Below are 19,207 nucleotides of genomic sequence, written 5' to 3'. Positions count from 1 at the left end.
AATTCTTGGGTAAATTTTGTGTAAATTATAACTATAACCTTATCCTCCTTGTTATATAACCTTATCTTATCTGTTCCTCTATCTTCTTGGCTTTTTTACCTCACTGTGAATGTGTGAAACTGGAGTGTCATGCCCAATTTCGTTGTAACAATGACAATAAAGGTATATCTATTCTATTGATGTCGCCAAAGCCAGGCACAAGGCAAATGGAGCTGTATTTCCTTCTCTTTGTCTTTTGCTATCCTCTCTTCTGTCCCATCTCTCTTACTGCAGGTATCTTTTTCTTTTACTCTGTGTCTGTCTTTTTCTGTCTCTCTTTCCCTTTCCCTCTCTATTTTCTCCTTTTCTTTCCATCCACATTTTTTTCCTTTTTTTTCTCAATTTCCCCTTTCTCCCTACCTCCTTCTCTCTCTATTACATTATTTTTTCTTGCTTAATCTCAGTCTCTTTTTTTACCCTTTCATTAATCTTTCTCCTCTTTTCTATTTCACTGTGTGTGTGTGTCTCTCTCTCGCTTCCTCTCTCTGTGTCTCTAGCTTTCATTCTTTGTTTCTCTTTCTCTGTAGCTCTTTTTCGCCCTCTCTCTTTCTTTCTCTCATGTACTTACCCTGGCCCCAGTGAGAGTGCTTTTTCCAGCATGTGGCCCCTGAGCTCAAATGAGTTTGACACCCCTGTTTCAAACCCACAATGGCGCATTATGAGAAAGCACACATGCGCAATTAGAAACTTGCTGCTTCACTGATTCCAATACGCACAATCTGATTATGCGCCCCCAAAATTGCACTTTCATTAAAGTTAATGTAGGTTTCCTGCTGTCGCAAGACTTTGATAAGATAGCAGCGCAAAAACGAGGGCCCGAGCGGGCCCCTATTCGCCGACGGTTCCTTATCAGATCGGGAAACAGCCGAGTGGTGTGACGAGCCGCCGCTGATTAGCATAACAGATAAGCAAAAGGAGAGCGCCTGTGTCGAGTGTGCCAGGTAGACAAGTTTGTCCCCATTAAGTTGTTTTTTTTGTGACTTGTTTCTCTGTTGTCTTGAATAGTTATATTCAGGGTTGGGTAGGGTTACTTTAACTTGATTACTTTCAATTACTTTTGGATTACTCCAATACCAAATATGCTAAAATGACTAAATTTTGTGAAGGCTTGGGGAGTAACGGAATACATGGAACGGCGAAAATGATGTTGGCAAGCTGTTTGGATTTATTTTCATTTTGTTTCTGTTGCATTTTATGTTCGTTTAGCCGGAGGTCAAAGAGATCAAAGCCAGGAGAGATAGCTTACCACGTGTTGTGAGTCATCAGTTTATTCATTGCAATTTTTAATCTCATGAGTACATTTATTATGACATGAATTTTAGATTTTGTGTAAATTGCAAAAAGATTTGTGGACCTGAACAATACGCGTACAAACTGTTATGGCTGTTATGGACATTTTGGACTAGTTTACAGGCTAGAGGCGTCGTTGCTGTCATGCACTTTCCAGACAAATTTCAACAAGTCACCTAGTCTTCTCTTTTATTGATGTTTACTATGTTTGTATACTGTGACTCAATGCTAAATCTATTCCACCCTGGTCATCCTGGAAGGGGGATTACCACTTGTGAGGCCCCTTCTCAAGGTTTCTTTTTTCCTAGCCCACATGTTGGTTTAAGATCAGGCGATGGTGTAATTGTAATCCTGTGCAGTCCTTTGAGACATTTTTGTGATTAAGGGTGTCATAAATAAATGTGACTTGACTTGAAATGTTTTTGAGACAAATCTCTCTCCATATAGGTATTGGGTAAAAATGATAGTACAGTAATCCCTCGGTTAATGGGGACCACAATTTTATTTTATTTTTTCATTTTTCATTTTATTATTTTTATTTTTTAGACCCAGTTAATGGGGACCAAAACCACCCGCGAAAAGTGAAAATCTGCGAAATAGCGATGCATCTTCAAAAATGCTTATTATTTTATTTTATTATTGTTATTTTTTAGACCCGCAAAGTAGCGAGGTCCTACTGTATAGTAAGACATAGCTCAATTTCCAGTAGCAGAAACTTAAGTGGAACACTACCTTAATTTATTGAGTGGTCCATTATAAATGTAAAGTAATTTTTGCACTAAAACACATTTGATAGTGCCCTGTTTAGGTGTAACATGCACCTGTTCCTTTTAGACTGAATCCATAGGGGTTGATGACGCTTCATTGGACAATGCCATACATAATAATGCCAGCTGCTGTTACAAGGGGAGAAGAAATGCCATGGCAGAGCAAGCACCAGAGTGCAATGTTGGTATCCATTTTAGGCAGACTTGTTAAGAAAAATGGTAATGGTAAATGGTCTGCATTTATATTTTCAAGTCACTGAAGACCTCCCAAAGCGCTTAACAATACGCCTCACACTTACCCATTCACACACACACTGATAGCGGCAACAGCCATGCAAGGCGCCTACCTGCTTATGGGGGCATTAGGGGTTCAATGTCTTGCCTAAGGACACTTCATTATTTACCTCGCAGGACCCAGGAATCGAACCTGCGACAATTTGGTCCCAAGACAAGCGCTCTATATATATTATGGGCATGGCAACCCTTTTAAGCATTTCTATTTATTTTACCCAAAACTCAAGTACTCTCCAATCCTTGAAAACAACACTAAAATTCAAGCATTTTAAGCACTGGTACGAAACCTGAAAATATCACCAAAAACCTAGTATAGCGCTGCTCGAAAAATGGAGTCATTGCACCCAATAGCGGTAAAATTAAAATGTTAAAATATGCGAGCACGTAGAGCTTTCACGTCTTTGCGGCTAATCCATGCTTACCTCGGTCATGCCGTTGACGAGATCCAGAGTTAGCTTCAGCAGCTCGGTGTCGCCACTTTCCGCCATTAGCTTGAGGGCCGGACGCTGCAGGCGGGGCTGCAGCAATTCCGCAACGCGTCGGATGCACTAAAAGACACACCGAGACGGAAAAGTGGATGAAGGTTCCGAAATAGAGAGGGGAGCCGATAAAGTAGAGAGTTCAAATTGAGGAAAACAAAATAAAGCTATAGTGTGAAAGCGAGCATTGCAACTCAATTACAGAGTATTGAACTGCAGAAGTCTGCCTGAATAAAAAAAAGGGGGAGAAGGATATTGAATTTGAGAGTAGTCCCAGAAAAGTAACCTTTACCAACTGGAATACCTTCATAATTAACTTACCGTAAATTCCGGACTATACGCCGCTACTTTTTTCCCTAACTTTCAACCCTGCGGCTTATTCTGTGATGCGGCCAATTGATGTCATTTTTCTAACGACCGTTAGCGGCGCTCGAGTGTTGCTACCATTAACTGCTCTGTCAAAGCTATATTATTATTATTAAAGCTTTTAAAACTCTCTCGGTGTACGATCTTTCTTTGTAGATGTGTAACCCATGTATAATATGTATATGCAACTGTATATTTTTGTCATGTATTTATTTGTATTTATTTTAGACACTTATTCTGATATGTTTTGCACGGGTGAACGAAAAGTGAGGGGCGGAACAAACGCGGGGTGCCGAGTTTAAGTGGGGACCGCTAAAGGTGAGGGACGGACAAGGAAAGAAGAGGGGGTAAAAAGTTGGTTCAAGAAAAAGGAGTTGCGTGAGTAAATGTCTTCATCTGATATATAAAAAAGAAGCGGATAGAAAAGAAGGGGCGGAAAAAACGCGGGCTGACGGGAAGTGGGGGTAAAGGTGAGTGTTTGTGGACGCGGCGGACAATAGAGGGTATATATTCTTTCCACCCTTACCTTTGGAAATATACACTTTTTTCCTTGGATTACTTTCAACGGGACCTGGACTCTGCAGGTTTTGTATTATTACTGTAGTTGTATATTTTTTTTGTAGTATTTGTGTTGTAATATTTCTGTATTTTTCTGTTCTATTACTGTAGTAGTATTTTTTGTTCTAGTATTTCTGTAGTATGTCTAAAAATGTCTGTGACAAACATAAGACAAAAGAATCAGAATTTTTACAAAAATAGAAACACTGCATTTACACGTAGTAACACTACAAAAATACCACTATGGTATGAGTACAGAATTTCTACAAAAATACACCTAAAGTAATACTAAATACATTCTACAGAAATACTACAAAAATCTCACAGATCCTGTCCTTTATTAAGGACAAGGGAGTTTTACAAATGCTATAATTTTTGAAGGTGCTTGGGTTGAATTTGGTGGATGCTTGAGCACCCTCAAAAACAGCTGTTACACCCATGTATTATACTTCACATACTATCAGTGTTCATTTGAGCTGTGAAAAGTGATGGGTCCGGGGGACTCGCATGTTCAAAAATCTATGGGTCCCAACAGAGATCTATGGCTCCCCAAAATTTTGTGTTATATTGAAATTGTAAATCGGCGAAAAATATATAATCTAAATCTATATATACATTCCGTTTTAATTATCACCGTTTATTGATAATACAATTGCAGCAACAGAATTTCCATAGCTAATTTGTGGTTTTCATTGTCGTTGTGCCGATCCAATGTGCTTTTCTGAAAGTTCGTAATGCGAAATGGTCTATGCAATGCAGTTTTTTTGTCACGCTGGGTACACGCATCACAGAACATGTAGCCTCCATTATCATCCTCCTCATAGCGTCACCAGGAATATAATTGAGTCCATTTTGGCAAAAAAGTCCTTTTCTTGCTAGAAGTATTCTTTTTTTTCTTTTCTTTTGTTGAATCGTTTACTTCAACACACGTGCTTTCCTTGCCGGAATTTTTGCCATTGTTATCACTCTCTGCATTATGTTTCGACTTATTACTGACACTGATAAATGACCAGTTTGCCAAGATCGGCGTGCGGACGAAATCTCGAACCGCGAGACCAAAACAACAATGGCGAATCTGCCTGACGAAAAGATTGGAGTGTGATAAATCTTTATTAAAAAAAAGTAATCGGGTAATAATGTCAATTTTGTGTCAAAAAAGTTGCGTCCCGGGGACGCACGTTGACTCACGTTGCGTCCCCAGCAAAAATGATGAGTCTAGGACGCGGGCAAACAATAACACTGTACTATATTGTGTTTTTTGTTTGAAAAGGGTACTATTTCTTGTTGAATTAATGTGGGAAAATCCCACCGGCACTGTCTAATTATGTATCATCTTAATGAGCTAGCTGCTTTCTCACCTACGTACCTGTCTCTCTAATAAGTTAGCTGCCTAGCTACTTCACTTCCCATCAAGCTAATTAAGTATCCAACTACCTGCCTACTCCAATTCCCCAAATAATGGCACGGTTTTAATTATTTTCTCCGGCTGAAATAATCTAATAACAGCTGTGGGTGGTACGAAAAAATGTGGCAAACACAGGGGAAATCTCATTAAAAGGACGCTAAAGAAAATGCACGGCGAAGTCGCCTTTAAGAAGGTCTGGTGTGCACCCGAGCACACAGTGTGCCGCCGTTGCAAGTAATATATGGCTATTACAATGCAACCTGACTCCTTTGCTCTGCTGGTTTCATTCTGCCGCATTCAAATTAAAGTGGAACGCAGTCAAACGACGACCCCCTCCTCTTCGCACCCGGACACATTTCCGACGACGATATTGCACGGCCACTCAGCAGACGGTCGCCTTTTGGAGCTGAATAGCATAAGCGCTAAACTAATATTGCAGCGAGCTGGGCGCTAGAATGGAGAAATCGGCGTTTGGCTCCCAGGGCCGTGGATATTATCAGTGTTCTGGTTTGCCTGCGTCCTTGCATCCTAGACGCATCATTTTTGCTGGGGATGCATCGGGTCAAATCAACGTGCGTCTCCAGGACGCAACTTTTTTTTGACACCAAATTCTCACTATTCCCCGATTCCTTTTTTTTTTTTTATTAATAAAGATTTACCGCACTCCAAACGTTTCGTCAGGCAGACCTGCCATTGTTGTTTTGGTCTCGCGCTGATCTCGGCAAACGAGATCTTGTTGCTTCGAGATGACGTCATTGTTGTAGCGGTTGTCGAGTGAAAGAGAAGCATGCCTCCGAAAAAACAGTTAGTATAAGGTGCAAATCAACAAAAAATTGGTCATTTCTTCAGTGTCGGTAATAAGTCGAAACATAACGCAGAAAGTGATAACAACGGCGATAATTCCGGCACGAAAAAACAGCGGAGACATTCTTCAAAAGACCGCGAAGGCAAGGAAAACATGTGTTTTGAAGCGAACGATTCGACGAAAGAAAATTAACAGAAGAATACAAGCAAGAAAAGGACTTTTCTGCCAAAATGGACTAAATTCTACTCCTGGTGACGCTATGAGGGGATGATAATGGATTGGACTTTGAGAAGGCATTACAACTATGGCAGGACAGCAAACCACGAAGAATATATGAAATGAAAAATTTTAAGTGATAACTGCTTTGTATTACCAATTAATTGTAATGATTAAAAAGGCAAGAATATATAAATAGTTCAGCAATATTATTTTGTATAGTGTACAATATTGTGAACTGAAAAATCTGAAGTGATAACTGATTTGTATTACTAATAAACTGATGATTAAAACTGAATGAATATATAGATTTATATTATATATTTGTCGCCGATTTACAATTTCAACCGCGATAAGACTCAATTTTTGGGAGCCATAGATCTCTGTTGGGACCCATAGATTTTGGAGCATGCGAGTCCCCGGGACCCATCACTTTTCACAGCTCAAATGAACACTGTATTATTGCTGGGGGAGGGCATCGGCGTTGGGACGAACGGGTTACAAAGGCTCGCAACTACTTTTCTCGGTAACGAGCGCCGTAACGCATCATTATAAAATACTGCAAGGGGTGGGCGACTATTTGGAGTGGTGGGCCAAGGCGCCAATCCGGAAGACATGTCTGTATTAAGGAATTAATTTACATGCAGACATCTGCATATTGTCTCATCTCATCTCATTCGCTGCACCGCTTATCCTCAGTAGGGTCGCGGGGGTGCTGGAGCCCATCCCAGCAATCATCGGGCAGTGGGCAGGGGAAACCCTGAACTGGTTGCCAGCCAATCGCAGGGCACACAGGGACAGACAACTCCCTCGCTCAGTCACACCTAGGGACAATTTGGACCGGCCAATCCACCTGAAATGCATGTTTTTGGAATGTGGAAGGAAACTGGAGTGCCCAGAGGGAACCCACGCAAGCACGGGGAGAACATACAAACTCCGCACAGGAAGTCTGGAGCTGGATTTGAACCCACGCAGGAGGTTCCCAAGACCTAAGAACTGCGCCGCCATGCTGCCTTCTGCATATTGTATTTCTTTATATATTTTTTTAAATAGATGAGTCAAATCGGTTTAATTAAAGCAATGTAGTAGGTCGCTGTTTCGAACATTGAATTTGAAATTGAGTTGTGTGCAGTTTTATTTTTGAAGTATTTCTGTAGTACCTTTGTAGTATTTCCATTGTAAAATGTATGTAGTGTATGTTTTACTGTATTACTGTAGTTGTATTTTTGTACTATTCCTGTCATAATATTTCTGTAGTAGTACTTTTGTTTTACGGTAATACTGTAGTGGCATTTTTTGAAGGATTTCATAGTAGTATTATTTGTAGTATCTCGTAAGTATTTTTTTTTTGTAATATTTCCACAGTAGGATTTTTGTTGCATTTATTTAGAAATATGTGTGTTGTAGTTTTCTGTCATTTAGTATTTAGTATAGTAATATTTCTGTTGTATTGTTTTAGGGCTTTTTCCTGAATAAAAGCCAAATGATATACTAGGTCCTTGTTTATAAGCACAAAATGTGTTATTTTGTTTTTTAGTCATTTTGTAGTATTTTTGCAGTAGTGTTTTTGTTGTACTGAGACAATGGGGACACCCAAAAATAGTTTTAATTAGCAGTATTTTATTTACTATTTTTTATACTGACATATCTGAACCTTTTCGTTTGTCGGGCCAAATGAAAATACTCTTTAAATGAAATAACTAACTAGTAAGTTTAAGTAATAACTTTTTTTCCCCCAATAACGCGCCCAACACTGGATACACTAGAGGGCATCACATAGGATAGAATAGAATATACCTTTATTGTCATTGTTACAGCATGGGATATTTAGTTTTAAACATTATAACAACAGCTGACAAATCTCTCAACATGCAAAGTAATGTGATTGATGTTGTCAAGCTGTTTGGATTTATTTTCGTTTTCTTTCTGTTGTACTAAAATGTTAATTCCCCTTGTAGCGATCAAAGCCAGCAGAGAAGCTAATGTTGTGACTCATTTCATCTGCAGGTAAATTGTATCCGGTTTTATACTCATTATTGTTCTTATTTCTATTTTCTCATGTATATAAAAAGGATGATGGTGGTTAAAATTCAGACTAAAGTAAAATATGTTAAATTCATTGTAAACGTTAAAAAAAAACACTATACGATCTCTTGTTAAAAGTATCTTGTTAAAATGGATGTAAAAATATATTGTGATATTCTAAAATGTATTTTATGTAAATTGAAAAGAAAGCTCTTTGATATGCTTTGGGCAGTCTACAGAGCGAGCTGCCAACGAGATCAAAGAGATCAAATCCAGCAGAGAAGCTAATGTTCATTTCATCTGCAGAAACTGTAATAAAACCTCATCATCCAGTCCAGCGTGAATGTGGATATTTGGTGGGACAGGTACATCGCGGTTATTTTGGGTTAGAGAAACTGACAGCTAGCTCATTTGGGGCATTCCAGACCCAGCTAAAACCACCTAGCAACAAGCGTCCAATCAATGTTTTTTTTGTTTTACCTGTGCCGGGAGCTTGTGTTTGGTGTTGTAGAGGTCTCGTACCATGGTAAGTACCCGGTCACCGACGTCCAATTCCAACTCGGGGTCATTGCACCGGGTCAGCATGGCTGACGTTAGCATAACCCAGGGGTTGCGCTCGGAGAAGGCCCTGGGGAAAGAAAGCGAAGTCTTGCATTATCGTCCACTGCGTTCTGACAACTTTGGATTACCGTAAATTCCGGACTATAAGCCGCTACTTTTTTCCCAAACATTCAACCCTGCGGCTTATTCAGTGATGCGGCCAATTGATGTCATTTTTCTAACGGCCGCCAGCGGCGCTCGAGTACAAAAGGTAAGATTTAGACCGGTGAAATATATGCGCCAAGGAAGACTGCAACTTCTTTGTGCACAAAGTAAATTAGCGTAAACATACCCTCATCATGCAAAATGCAAAAAGAAAGGCACATGACGCAGCTTTCAAGCTAAAAGCAATCGAGCAGTCCCATAAAGAAGGAAACAGCTACTGCACGTAAACTTGGCATAAACGAATCGATGGTGAGACGCTGGAAACAGCAGCAGGAAGAACTGGAGAAATGTAAAAAGGCGAAAAAAAGCTTTCCGAGGTAATAAAACTAGGTGGCCCGAACTGGAAAACCTTCTAGAAGACTGGGTGAACACAAAGAGAGCAGATGGCCGAGGTGTTTCGACTGTGCAGATCAGATTGAAAGCAAAAACAAACGCCACCGAAAAGAAAATTCCAGATTTCAAAGGAGGACCGTCTTAGATTTATGAAACGAAAATATCTGTCCGTCAGGAGATTTATATTTAGTGAATATATATTTTTCCCACCCTTACCTTTGGAAATATACACTTTTTTCCATGGATTCTTTTCAACGGGACCCGGACTCTGCAAGTCTGCATCAAACCTTAAGTACCGGTATCATTTTCCGTTCATTTTGCCTGCTGTGATTTTTGGACTGTGTACTTTAATGAAGGACATTTAGTTTCAATCGCGGGACTTGAAGTCGGGTTTGGGTTAATTTTGTGTTTGTGTTACATGTTAAAAATGTGGGCGCATGCGGCTTATGTTCAGGTGCGGCTTGTGTGTGTACAAAATCGGTTTTCCTCTTAAAATGTGGTGGGTGCGGCTTATAATCAGGTGTGCTCTATAGTCCGGAATTTACGATAATTGCTGCATGTGAGGAACATAATGAGAGTCAGACAACACACTGGAAAGGTTGATAGCTAGCACCTGCCTAGGGCTAATTTGATCAGTATTTACCTTTTTTCCCACTGAGGGCCATGTAGTCGTCATGTTTATTTGTATAGCCTATAATCACTAAAGTCTCAAAGGGCTGGACCGACTATTTTGACACCCCCTGATCTGAAACCCACACGAACACATTTATTTGAATAAGATTAGAGTATATGCCGGGCGCGCTAAACTTTGGCCATTGGGACCCAATCGGCCCTCGGGTTGTAGTTTGGACACCTTAATATCAAGATTTAGCCATCCACAAATTAGCAAGATCTAATCGTATACTTGAATCCACAGAATATGAAAAAAAAAACACAAATCTACTGAGATAGCTGGCTCAAGCAACTGACCGAAAAAGTGTTTTTATCATCTCTGCCGACTTCGCCTATTGGATTTCGACCACGTCTCGACAAAGGGGCCAGCAGAGGTGAGTACAAATTGATCTCTTTTGGACCTTTCTACCTTGATTTCTTCCTCTGTCAAGGCCAGTCAATACCAGCTAAAAGAAACATGACTACCAAGGACAGTTCTATATTAACACAGAATACAATTTTGTAAAAAAACACACTATAGTAATCCCTGGGTTATCGCGGTTAATGGGGACCAAGACCACCCGCTAAGACGGAAAATCCGCGAAGTAGCGGCGCCCCTTCAAAAATGCTTAAAAAAACCTATACAAGTATACAGTATACCCCCCCTGTATACTGTACACCATATAGAATATGGGTAGAGAGAGAAATTCATGTTATAACAAAAAAACCAAAAAAAATGCAGCCATCGCAGTTTATTTGGCTTGTTAACACTACCGGTTACATATTGAAAATAAAAACAGTGAAAATGTGATATTTGATGAGTGTTGGTGAAGCGTTTTGGGAAACAACAGTTCAAAAAAATGGTCTGTGTTCATTTTAATGAAAGTGAAAGAGCTACCTTCTGACAATAACAACATACTTTAGCTAGGGGCATCGAACAGCTTTTACGACAAATACACGAAACCACACACGATTAGCCGCGTTTAGGTAGTACAAACAACCGCTCGCTTTTGGTATACAGGGAGTGCAGAATTATTAGGCAAATGAGTATTTTGACCACATCATCCTCTTTATGCATGTTGTCTTACTCCAAGCTGTATAGGCTCGAAAGCCTACTACCAATTAAGCATATCAGGTGATGTGCATCTCTGTAATGAGAAGGGGTGTGGTCTAATGACATCAACACCCTATATCAGGTGTGCATAATTATTAGGCAACTTCCTTTCCTTTGGCAAAATGGGTCAGAAGAGGGACTTGACAGGCTCTGAAAAGTCAAAAATAGTGAGATATCTTGCAGAGGGATGCAGCACTCTTAAAATTGCCAAGCTTCTGAAGCGTGATCATCGAACAATCAAGCGTTACATTCAAAATAGTCAACAGGGTCGCAAGAAGCGTGTAGAAAAACCAAGGCGCAAAATAACTGCCCGTGAACTGAGAAAAGTCAAGCGTACAGCTACCAAGATGCCACTTGCCACCAGTTTTGCCATATTTCAGAGCTGCAACATCACTGGAGTGCCCAAAAGCACAAGGTGTGCAATACTCAGAGACATGGCCAAGGTAAGAAAGGCTGAAAAACGGCCACCACTGAACAAGACACACAAGCTGAAACGTCAAGACTGGGCCAAGAAAAATCTCAAGACGGATTTTTCTAAGGTTTTATGGACTGATGAAATGAGAGTGAGTCTTGATGGGCCAGATGGATGGGCCCGTGGCTGGATCGGTAAAGGGCAGAGAGCTCCAGTCTGCCTCAGACGCCAGCAAGGTGGAGGTGGGGTACTGGTATGGGCTGGTATCATCAAAGATGAGCTTGTGGGGCCTTTTCGGGTTGAGGATGGACTCAAGCTCAACTCCCAGTCCTACTGCCAGTTTCTGGAAGACACCTTCTTCAAGCAGTGGTACAGGAAGAAGTCCGCATCCTTCAAGAAAAACATGATTTTCATGCAGGACAACGCTCCGTCACACGCATCCAAGTACTCCACAGCGTGGCTGGCAAGAAAGGGTCTAAAAGAAGAAAAACTAATGACATGGCCTCCTTGTTCACCTGATCTGGACCCCATAGAGAACCTGTGGTCCCTCATCAAATGTGAGATTTACAAGGAGGGAAAACAGTACACCTCTCTGAACAGTGTCTGGGAGGCTGTGGTTGCTGCTGCACGCAATGTTGATCGTGAACAGATCAAAGCACTGACAGAATCCATGGATGGCAGGCTTTTGAGTGTCCTTGCAAAGAAAGGTGGCTATATTGGTCACTGATTTGTTTTTGTTTTGTTTTTGAATGTCAGAAATGTATATTTGTGAATGTTGAGCTGTTATATTGGTTTCCCTGATGAAAATAAATAATTGAAATGGGTATACATTTGTTTTTTGTTAAGTTGCCTAATAATTATGCACAGTAATAGTCACCTGCACACACACATATCCTCCTAAAATAGCTAAAACTAAAAAAGCCCCACTCCAACTTCCAAAATATTCAGCTTTGATATCAATGAGACTTTTGGGTTCATTAAGAACATGGTTGTTGTTCAATAATAAAATTAATCCTCAAAAATACAACTTGCCTAATAATTCTGCACTCCTTGTAATAAAGTCAAACTTGAGATGAAATGTGACGGAAGAGAATATACTTACGTCGTGTTGCCGAGTTACTCCATGATAAACAGCGCCACATAAGAAGGGGGTGAGGTGGGAGGAGTTGAAGGAGAGGGGGGGTGAGCGAAGCGGCAATGACTAAGCATTGTGTCAGGGCCTCCCCCTCCCCTTCACAATAAGAGTGTCCACACCGTGTCCTCAGTTGACATAAGCTCGCGCTCAATGGCGTCAAGTCAATAAATGCTTTTATTGAGAAGGTAAGGTCTATTTTTTACACCCGCGAAGCTCTGGACCCGCAAAAGTGGAACCGCGAACTAGCGAAGTTCCACTGTATTATGTTTTATGTGCCGCGTACTTGACTTATTTTTTTTACCCTGCCTCTACCTACATTTTAAAACCGATTTTCTGCAGATGACGAGACGACATCAAAAAAACATGTAGTGTTTGATTCACAGACGCTGCTTTTAGCTGCGGCACTATCGTTAGCGCAGCAGGGGAGCCGACAGCTAGCTAATAGTGACGTTAGCGTGATAGCCCGACCTCATTATACAAGTACAAGGGGGAAGGAAACCCATTTTGAGTTGGTGCGATGTTTACACTCGCACGTGTGATTAGCGTAGCTTAAACCTTGCGAGAGGCCGATTGAGAAGTAAATCGTACTTGCTCTCACACTTGCACAATCCTCTCATATAGACAGTCATACACTCGCACACTACTGTACTCTCTCACGTCCAGCTTTACTCACCCATACTACTATATTCTCTTATACACACTCCTATACTCTCATACACACGACTGTACTCGTACACACTCCTATACTATACTCTCTTACATATACTACTACTCTCACACTCTCATGCGCACTAGCGTGTTGCACATTTTACTATACTTTGTCACACATTACTATAATCGCATAAACACACTACTATACACTCTCGCACTTACTACTATTTATCTTATGTTATAACTATACACTCTTGCACATACTACTATACTCTCACACATCCCGCTACTCTTATTCAAACACTACTATACGGTCGTGCACATATTACTTTAATCTCGTATACTCACTACTATACTGCCTCGCACATACTGGGAGCAACTTTAATTTGACGTCAAACTGTACAACATATACACACAGGTCAGTGTGCATTGCCATGGTTACCAAAAGTACCTGAAGTAAAACAACATTGAGAGGTGAAGTGAAAACTCCAAAAGAATAGTAGGTGTGTAAGAGAGTATAATAGTGTTTGCGTGAGATAGTGAAGTAATGTGTGTAAAAGCATGAGAAAATTAGCACGTGAGAGCAAGTATACCGTAAATTCCGGACTACAGAGCGCACCTGATTATAAGCCGCACCCACCACATTTAAAGAGGAAAACCGATTTTGTACATACACAAGCCGCATTAGTATATAAGCCGCAAGCGCCCACATTTAAACATGTAACACAAACACATAATTAACCCAAACCCAACTTCGAGTCCCACGATTGAAACTAAATGTCCTTCATTAAAGTTCACCGTCCAAAAATCACAGCCGGCAAAATGAACGGAAAATGATACCGGTACTTAAAGGTTTGATGCAGACCTGCAGAGTCCGGGTCCCGTTGAAAGTAATCCAAGGAAAAAAGTGTATATTTCCAAAGGTAAGGGTGGGAAAAATATGATGAACACATTTACTCACGCAACTCCTTTTTCTTTAACCAAATTTTTACCCCCTCTTCTTTCCTTGTCCGTCCCTCACCTTTAGCGGTCCCCACTTAAACTCGGCACCCCGCGTTTGTTCCGCCCCTCATTTTTCGATCCCACGTGCAAAACACATCAGAATAAGTGTCTAAAATAAATACAAATAAATACATTACAAAAGTATACAGTTGCAAATACATATTATACATGGGTTACACATATTTACAAAGAAAGACGGTACACCGAGAGAGTTTTCAAAGCTTTAATAATAATAATATAGGATTAAGAGATGGAGAAGAATCACTGAATAAGCCGCAGGGTTGAAAGTTGGGGAAAAAAGTAGCGGCTTATAGTCCAGAATTTATGGTATAGTAGTGTGTGCGTGGGCGTGACCGTTTCTATATGAGAGCATAGTTTTGCAGGTGTGAGTTTGATGTTATACGTGAGAGCAAGTACGATTTGCCACACGAACCGCCTCTCATAGAAACCTGCTCCAGTGTGTCTCACAGCAATGGGGAAGATTTATCGCGAAGTCATTTCCAAGCTAATGTCACCCTACTTCGGCAAAGCCAGACCTAATTAAGCAGGAGGAACAGAGAGATTCTATTATTTTTTTTTATTGCCAATTGTTTGTGAGCGGGACAATATGAAATCTAACAAAATGATTTCCATAAAACCCCTTGGGGGATTGAGGAAGGAGTCATTAAATTTTATAGGCAAATTGGAATAAAAGGTAGCTGCGAGAAAAACTCATTTAACACCGAGGGAGAAGCCACTATTTTACGGATACACTATTACATACATTATTAGCGAGCTAACAAGCTAACCAAACTAACAGTCAGGGAGCCTGAACGTGCAAAAAAAGACAAGGCGATACTCAAATCAAAAGGGGGGGGGGGAGAATAACGTAGCCTCTGGAGGTGCTCGGAGAAAATCTCCTCAGAGTGTGCAAGGAGGATTAAGAGATGGAGGAGCATCGTCGTGTTTTATTAAGCATTCCAGGACTCGCGTGAAGATGCAGAAAAGGGAACACTCAAGTGTCCTTGTGTCAAGCTAAGGACTTCAGGACACAAAACAAAAGCCAGAGGCGAAAAAAAACTCGCAATTATTCCTTTTATGCTGAATTTACCAAAAGTGTCATCTCTAATGCAATTATTATTAACTTCAGACCTCCGGGCATTAAGATTTCTTTGGGGGACCAAAAAAGCATTCTCACCAACACTACTGTTTTATGTGTTAGACTTAAAAATGCCTAACTACTGTAAATTCCGGACTGTAAGCCGCTACTTTTTTCCCTAACTTTCAACCCTGCGGCTTATTCAGTGATGCGGCCAATTGATGTCATTTTTCTAACGGCCGCTAGCGGCGCTCGAGTGTTGCTACCATTAACTGCCCTGTCAAAGCTATATCATTATTATTATTATTATTAAAGCTTTGAAAACTCTCTCGGTGTACCGTCTTTCTTTCTTTGTAAATATGTGTAACCCATGTATAATATGTATTTGCAACTGTAATGTATTTCTTTTAGACACTTATTCTGATATGTTTTGCACGGGTGAACAAAAAATGAGGGGCGGAACAAACGCGGGGTGCCGAGTTTAAGTGGGGACCGCTAAAGGTGAGAGACGGAGAAGGAAAGAAGAGGGGGTAAAAAGTTGGTTAAAGAAAAAGGAGTTGCGTGAGTAAATATGCTCATCTTATATATTTTTCCCACACTTACCTTTGGAAATATACACTTTTTTCCTTGGATTACTTTCAACGGGACCCGGACTCTGCAGGTCTGCATCAAACCTTTAGTACCGGTATCATTTTCCGTTCATTTCGCCGGCTGTGATTTTGGGACTGTGGACCTTAATGAAGGACATTCAGTTTCAATCGCGGGACTTGAAGTCGGGTTTGGGTTAATTTTGTGTTTGTGTTACATGTCTAAATGTGGGCGCGTGCGCGGCTTGTGTATGTACAAAATCGGTTTTCCTCTTAAAATGTGGTGGGTGCGGCTTATAATCAGGTGCTCTCTATAGTCCGGAATTTACGGTATTTAAAAAAAAAAAATCTTCTGCTTTTTCCAGTTCCAACAACAACAAATCTTGACTTGGGACTAGTAATTAAGTTTACGACTGCTTTATTATAAAGCGAGATGAAGTAATACTTACCAACACTACCACTTTACGCGTTATCGACTAGAGGTAAAATCTTAAGCCGAGCCCAAATTGTCAATCATTACATTAGGGTTCGGGCCAAGTCGGGCTTCCCCCCTCCCTGCTGATTTTTTTTTATTATTATTTACCTTCATGCATTTTATTATCCCTTGTGGAAAATTAATGCGATCCGCGCTCATTAGCGTGCTCGGACTCTGGGAAACAGGCGTGCAGCAGGGGGCAGAGTCAGCCAAAAACACCCCTCCTACCCCTTACTCCTCACAAGTAAAAGATGAACTTCATGATTGTGTCCCATTTATTGTTGATTCTTCACAAGAAATTACAATTTTATATCATTATGTTTGAAGTCTGCAAAAGGTCAAAGTTCAAGGGGGTCAAATAGTTTCGCAAGCCACTGAAACACCGAAGTGTAATTCTCTCCGCTTATTATAATGCACCTAGCACTATTTCTAGTCCCTAACAGATCATGGTGAAATAATAAACATCAATCACGCTTATCTTATCCACTCGCTACCCTTTCCATAGTGGATAAACGTCCACCTGAATTCTCATCAAGATTTTGGCGTTGCGCGTGCTGTGACCACGCCGCAGGGATCAAATCTCACGTTCGAGTCCTCAGCCGTGTCGGAGACGTGACGTCATTTCCAACGCCAGCGAACACCGCTGAGACATGCCAGATGCTACACCGACTCATTTCTCAAGTGAAACTTTGTACCAGCTGGGTTCCCGAATCGTATGCTGCCCCTAAGCAGGACGAAATAACACTTCATAGAGTCTATAGAGCAGGGGTAGGGAACCTATGGCTCGGGAGCCATATATGGCTCTTTTCATGAGTACGTATGGCTCCGAAAAAAATCTACCGTAAATTCCGGACTATAAGACGCTACTTTTTTCCCCAAACTTTCAACCCTGCGGCTTAGTCAGTGATGCGGCCAATTTATGTCATTTTTCTAACGGCCGCCAGCGGCGCTCGAGTACCAAAGGTAAGATTTAGACTGCAACTTCTTAGCTTGTACACAAATTAAATAAGTGTAGACATATCCTCATCATGCAAAATGCAAAAAAAAAAGACACATGACGCAACTTTCAAGTTACATGCAATCGTGCAGTCCAACATTTACTTTGCGAGCGCAATGTTTTTTTAACAGATCTGTTTACTGTGTTGAGAGTGTGTTGCTAGTAGCGTTTTGCTACCCTTCACAGGCACGGTTTGGGATGAAAGTTATAATATTATTATTAAAGCTTTGAAAACTCTCGGTGTCTTTTTTCGTAAATATGTATAACCATGTATAACATGTATTTGCAACTGTACATTTTTGTAATGTATTTATTTTAGAAACTTATTCTGATATGTTCTGCACGAGCAAATGAGAAAGAAGGGGCGGGGCAAACGCGGGCTAACGGGAAGTGGAGTAAAGGTGAGACGTGTTTGTGGACGCGGCTGACAATAGTGGATATACATTTTTCCCACCCTTACCTTTGGAAATATACACTTTTTTCCTTGGATTACTTTCAACAGGCACCTGGACTCTTCAGGTCTGCATTACATCTTAACTACCGGTATCATTTTCCGTTCAATCTGCGGGCTGTGTTTTTCGGACTTAATCGGGTATTGGTAAATTTTGTGTTTGAATTGCGTTTTTCAATGTGGGCGCATGCGGCCTATATACAGGTGCGGCTTGTGTATGTACAAAGTCGGTTTTCCTCCCGAAATGTGGTGGGTGCGGCTTATAATCAGGTGCGCTCTATAGTCCTGAATTTAGGGTATTCCACATCTCTCTGTGGCGTTCCAAAGTCAAGTGATTTCATCCCGGTTTTGTTCCATATAAAGCAGAAGCAACTTAATGCAGAAGTTCGATAAGAAACCATTTGAACTGTAATAAAAACGCTGGCAAACGACTTTGATTGGGTGAGCAGTACAGGTGGGCGGATCCCTGCACACAGCGCAAGGCACTTCCTTCTCTCTCTCTCTCTCTCGCTTAGTGCAGTTAATATGACGACATGCTTATGGTTTGCAGTCATTTGTGACATTTTTACAAAAGAACTCTGCATGCACATTATTTTGAAACCGTTAAGGACAAACGTCATGAAAAAATGGCCTCAACACTCTTAACTGAAGGTGGAAGACAAATTGTAAATGGGTTATTGACATTGATTTGGGACACAGGATTTGGCATGATTATCATTTCATACATTTGATGAAATCATCAAATGAAACAGTGAAATCAAATGTGCTGAAGAATTAGCTTTTGTCTAGAAAGCGTGTTTGGCAGTTTTTTCAATTTTGTCTGAAAATATAGGATGTAGCTCTCTCAATTTATTTTTGCTTTTATGGCTCTTTGGGTCAAAAATGCTCCCGACCCCTGCTATAGAGGAAGTGGGGAATGCAAACAGCTTGTAAGCCGGATTTAAGAACATAGCCGCCCGGTGTCGGTCGCAACCACGCGAGAAGCGATTAACTCATCTTACACGTCCTCTTGCATCATGGGCGGCCACGCTTGCAGGAGCAAGATGAGCGTCTGGAAGTCTTCCCATTGGCGCGACGCCTCCAAAAGCTCCAGGAAGAGCTTGTAGCGCTTCTCCTCGTTCTCCACCTCTTCTATCTGCACCTGGAGGAGCAGCAGGCAGGGGATCGGGTTACGTTGCTTGCTTTCTAGAAGCCCAGGGAGGCACACTTCAATTTTATAATCGGCAAGTCAAAGCTTTAAGGTTTTTACGAAGAAAGAGAGCTAAACACACTAACTCAGGTTAAAGAACATTCAAAACTACAGTAATCCCTC

At 40.9% G+C, this 19,207-nt stretch overlaps 1 protein-coding gene across 1 annotated transcript in view; it reads right to left on the bottom strand.

Annotated features, from left to right (window-relative positions):
* nbas (NBAS subunit of NRZ tethering complex) overlaps window positions 1-19,207 on the bottom strand; it is a 287,616-nt gene that overhangs the window by 14,632 nt on the left and 253,777 nt on the right. Inside the window, exons 50-52 of the mRNA XM_088324534.1 lie at window positions 18,897-19,036; window positions 8,725-8,872; window positions 2,813-2,938 (exon numbers count right to left, since the gene is read on the bottom strand). Of these exons, the coding sequence (XP_088180660.1) occupies window positions 2,813-2,938; window positions 8,725-8,872; window positions 18,897-19,036 (414 nt within the window). The remainder of the gene's footprint in view (window positions 1-2,812; window positions 2,939-8,724; window positions 8,873-18,896; window positions 19,037-19,207) is intronic.

Source organism: Urocampus carinirostris, chromosome 20 (genome assembly GCF_059441175.1).
Source record: "Urocampus carinirostris isolate Australia breed hairy pipefish chromosome 20, RoL_Ucar_1.0, whole genome shotgun sequence".
In the NCBI taxonomy this organism is placed as follows: domain Eukaryota; kingdom Metazoa; phylum Chordata; class Actinopteri; order Syngnathiformes; family Syngnathidae; genus Urocampus; species Urocampus carinirostris.
The sequence above is the reverse complement of the archived record's forward strand: the minus strand, read 5'-3'. Positions and strand labels throughout refer to the sequence as shown.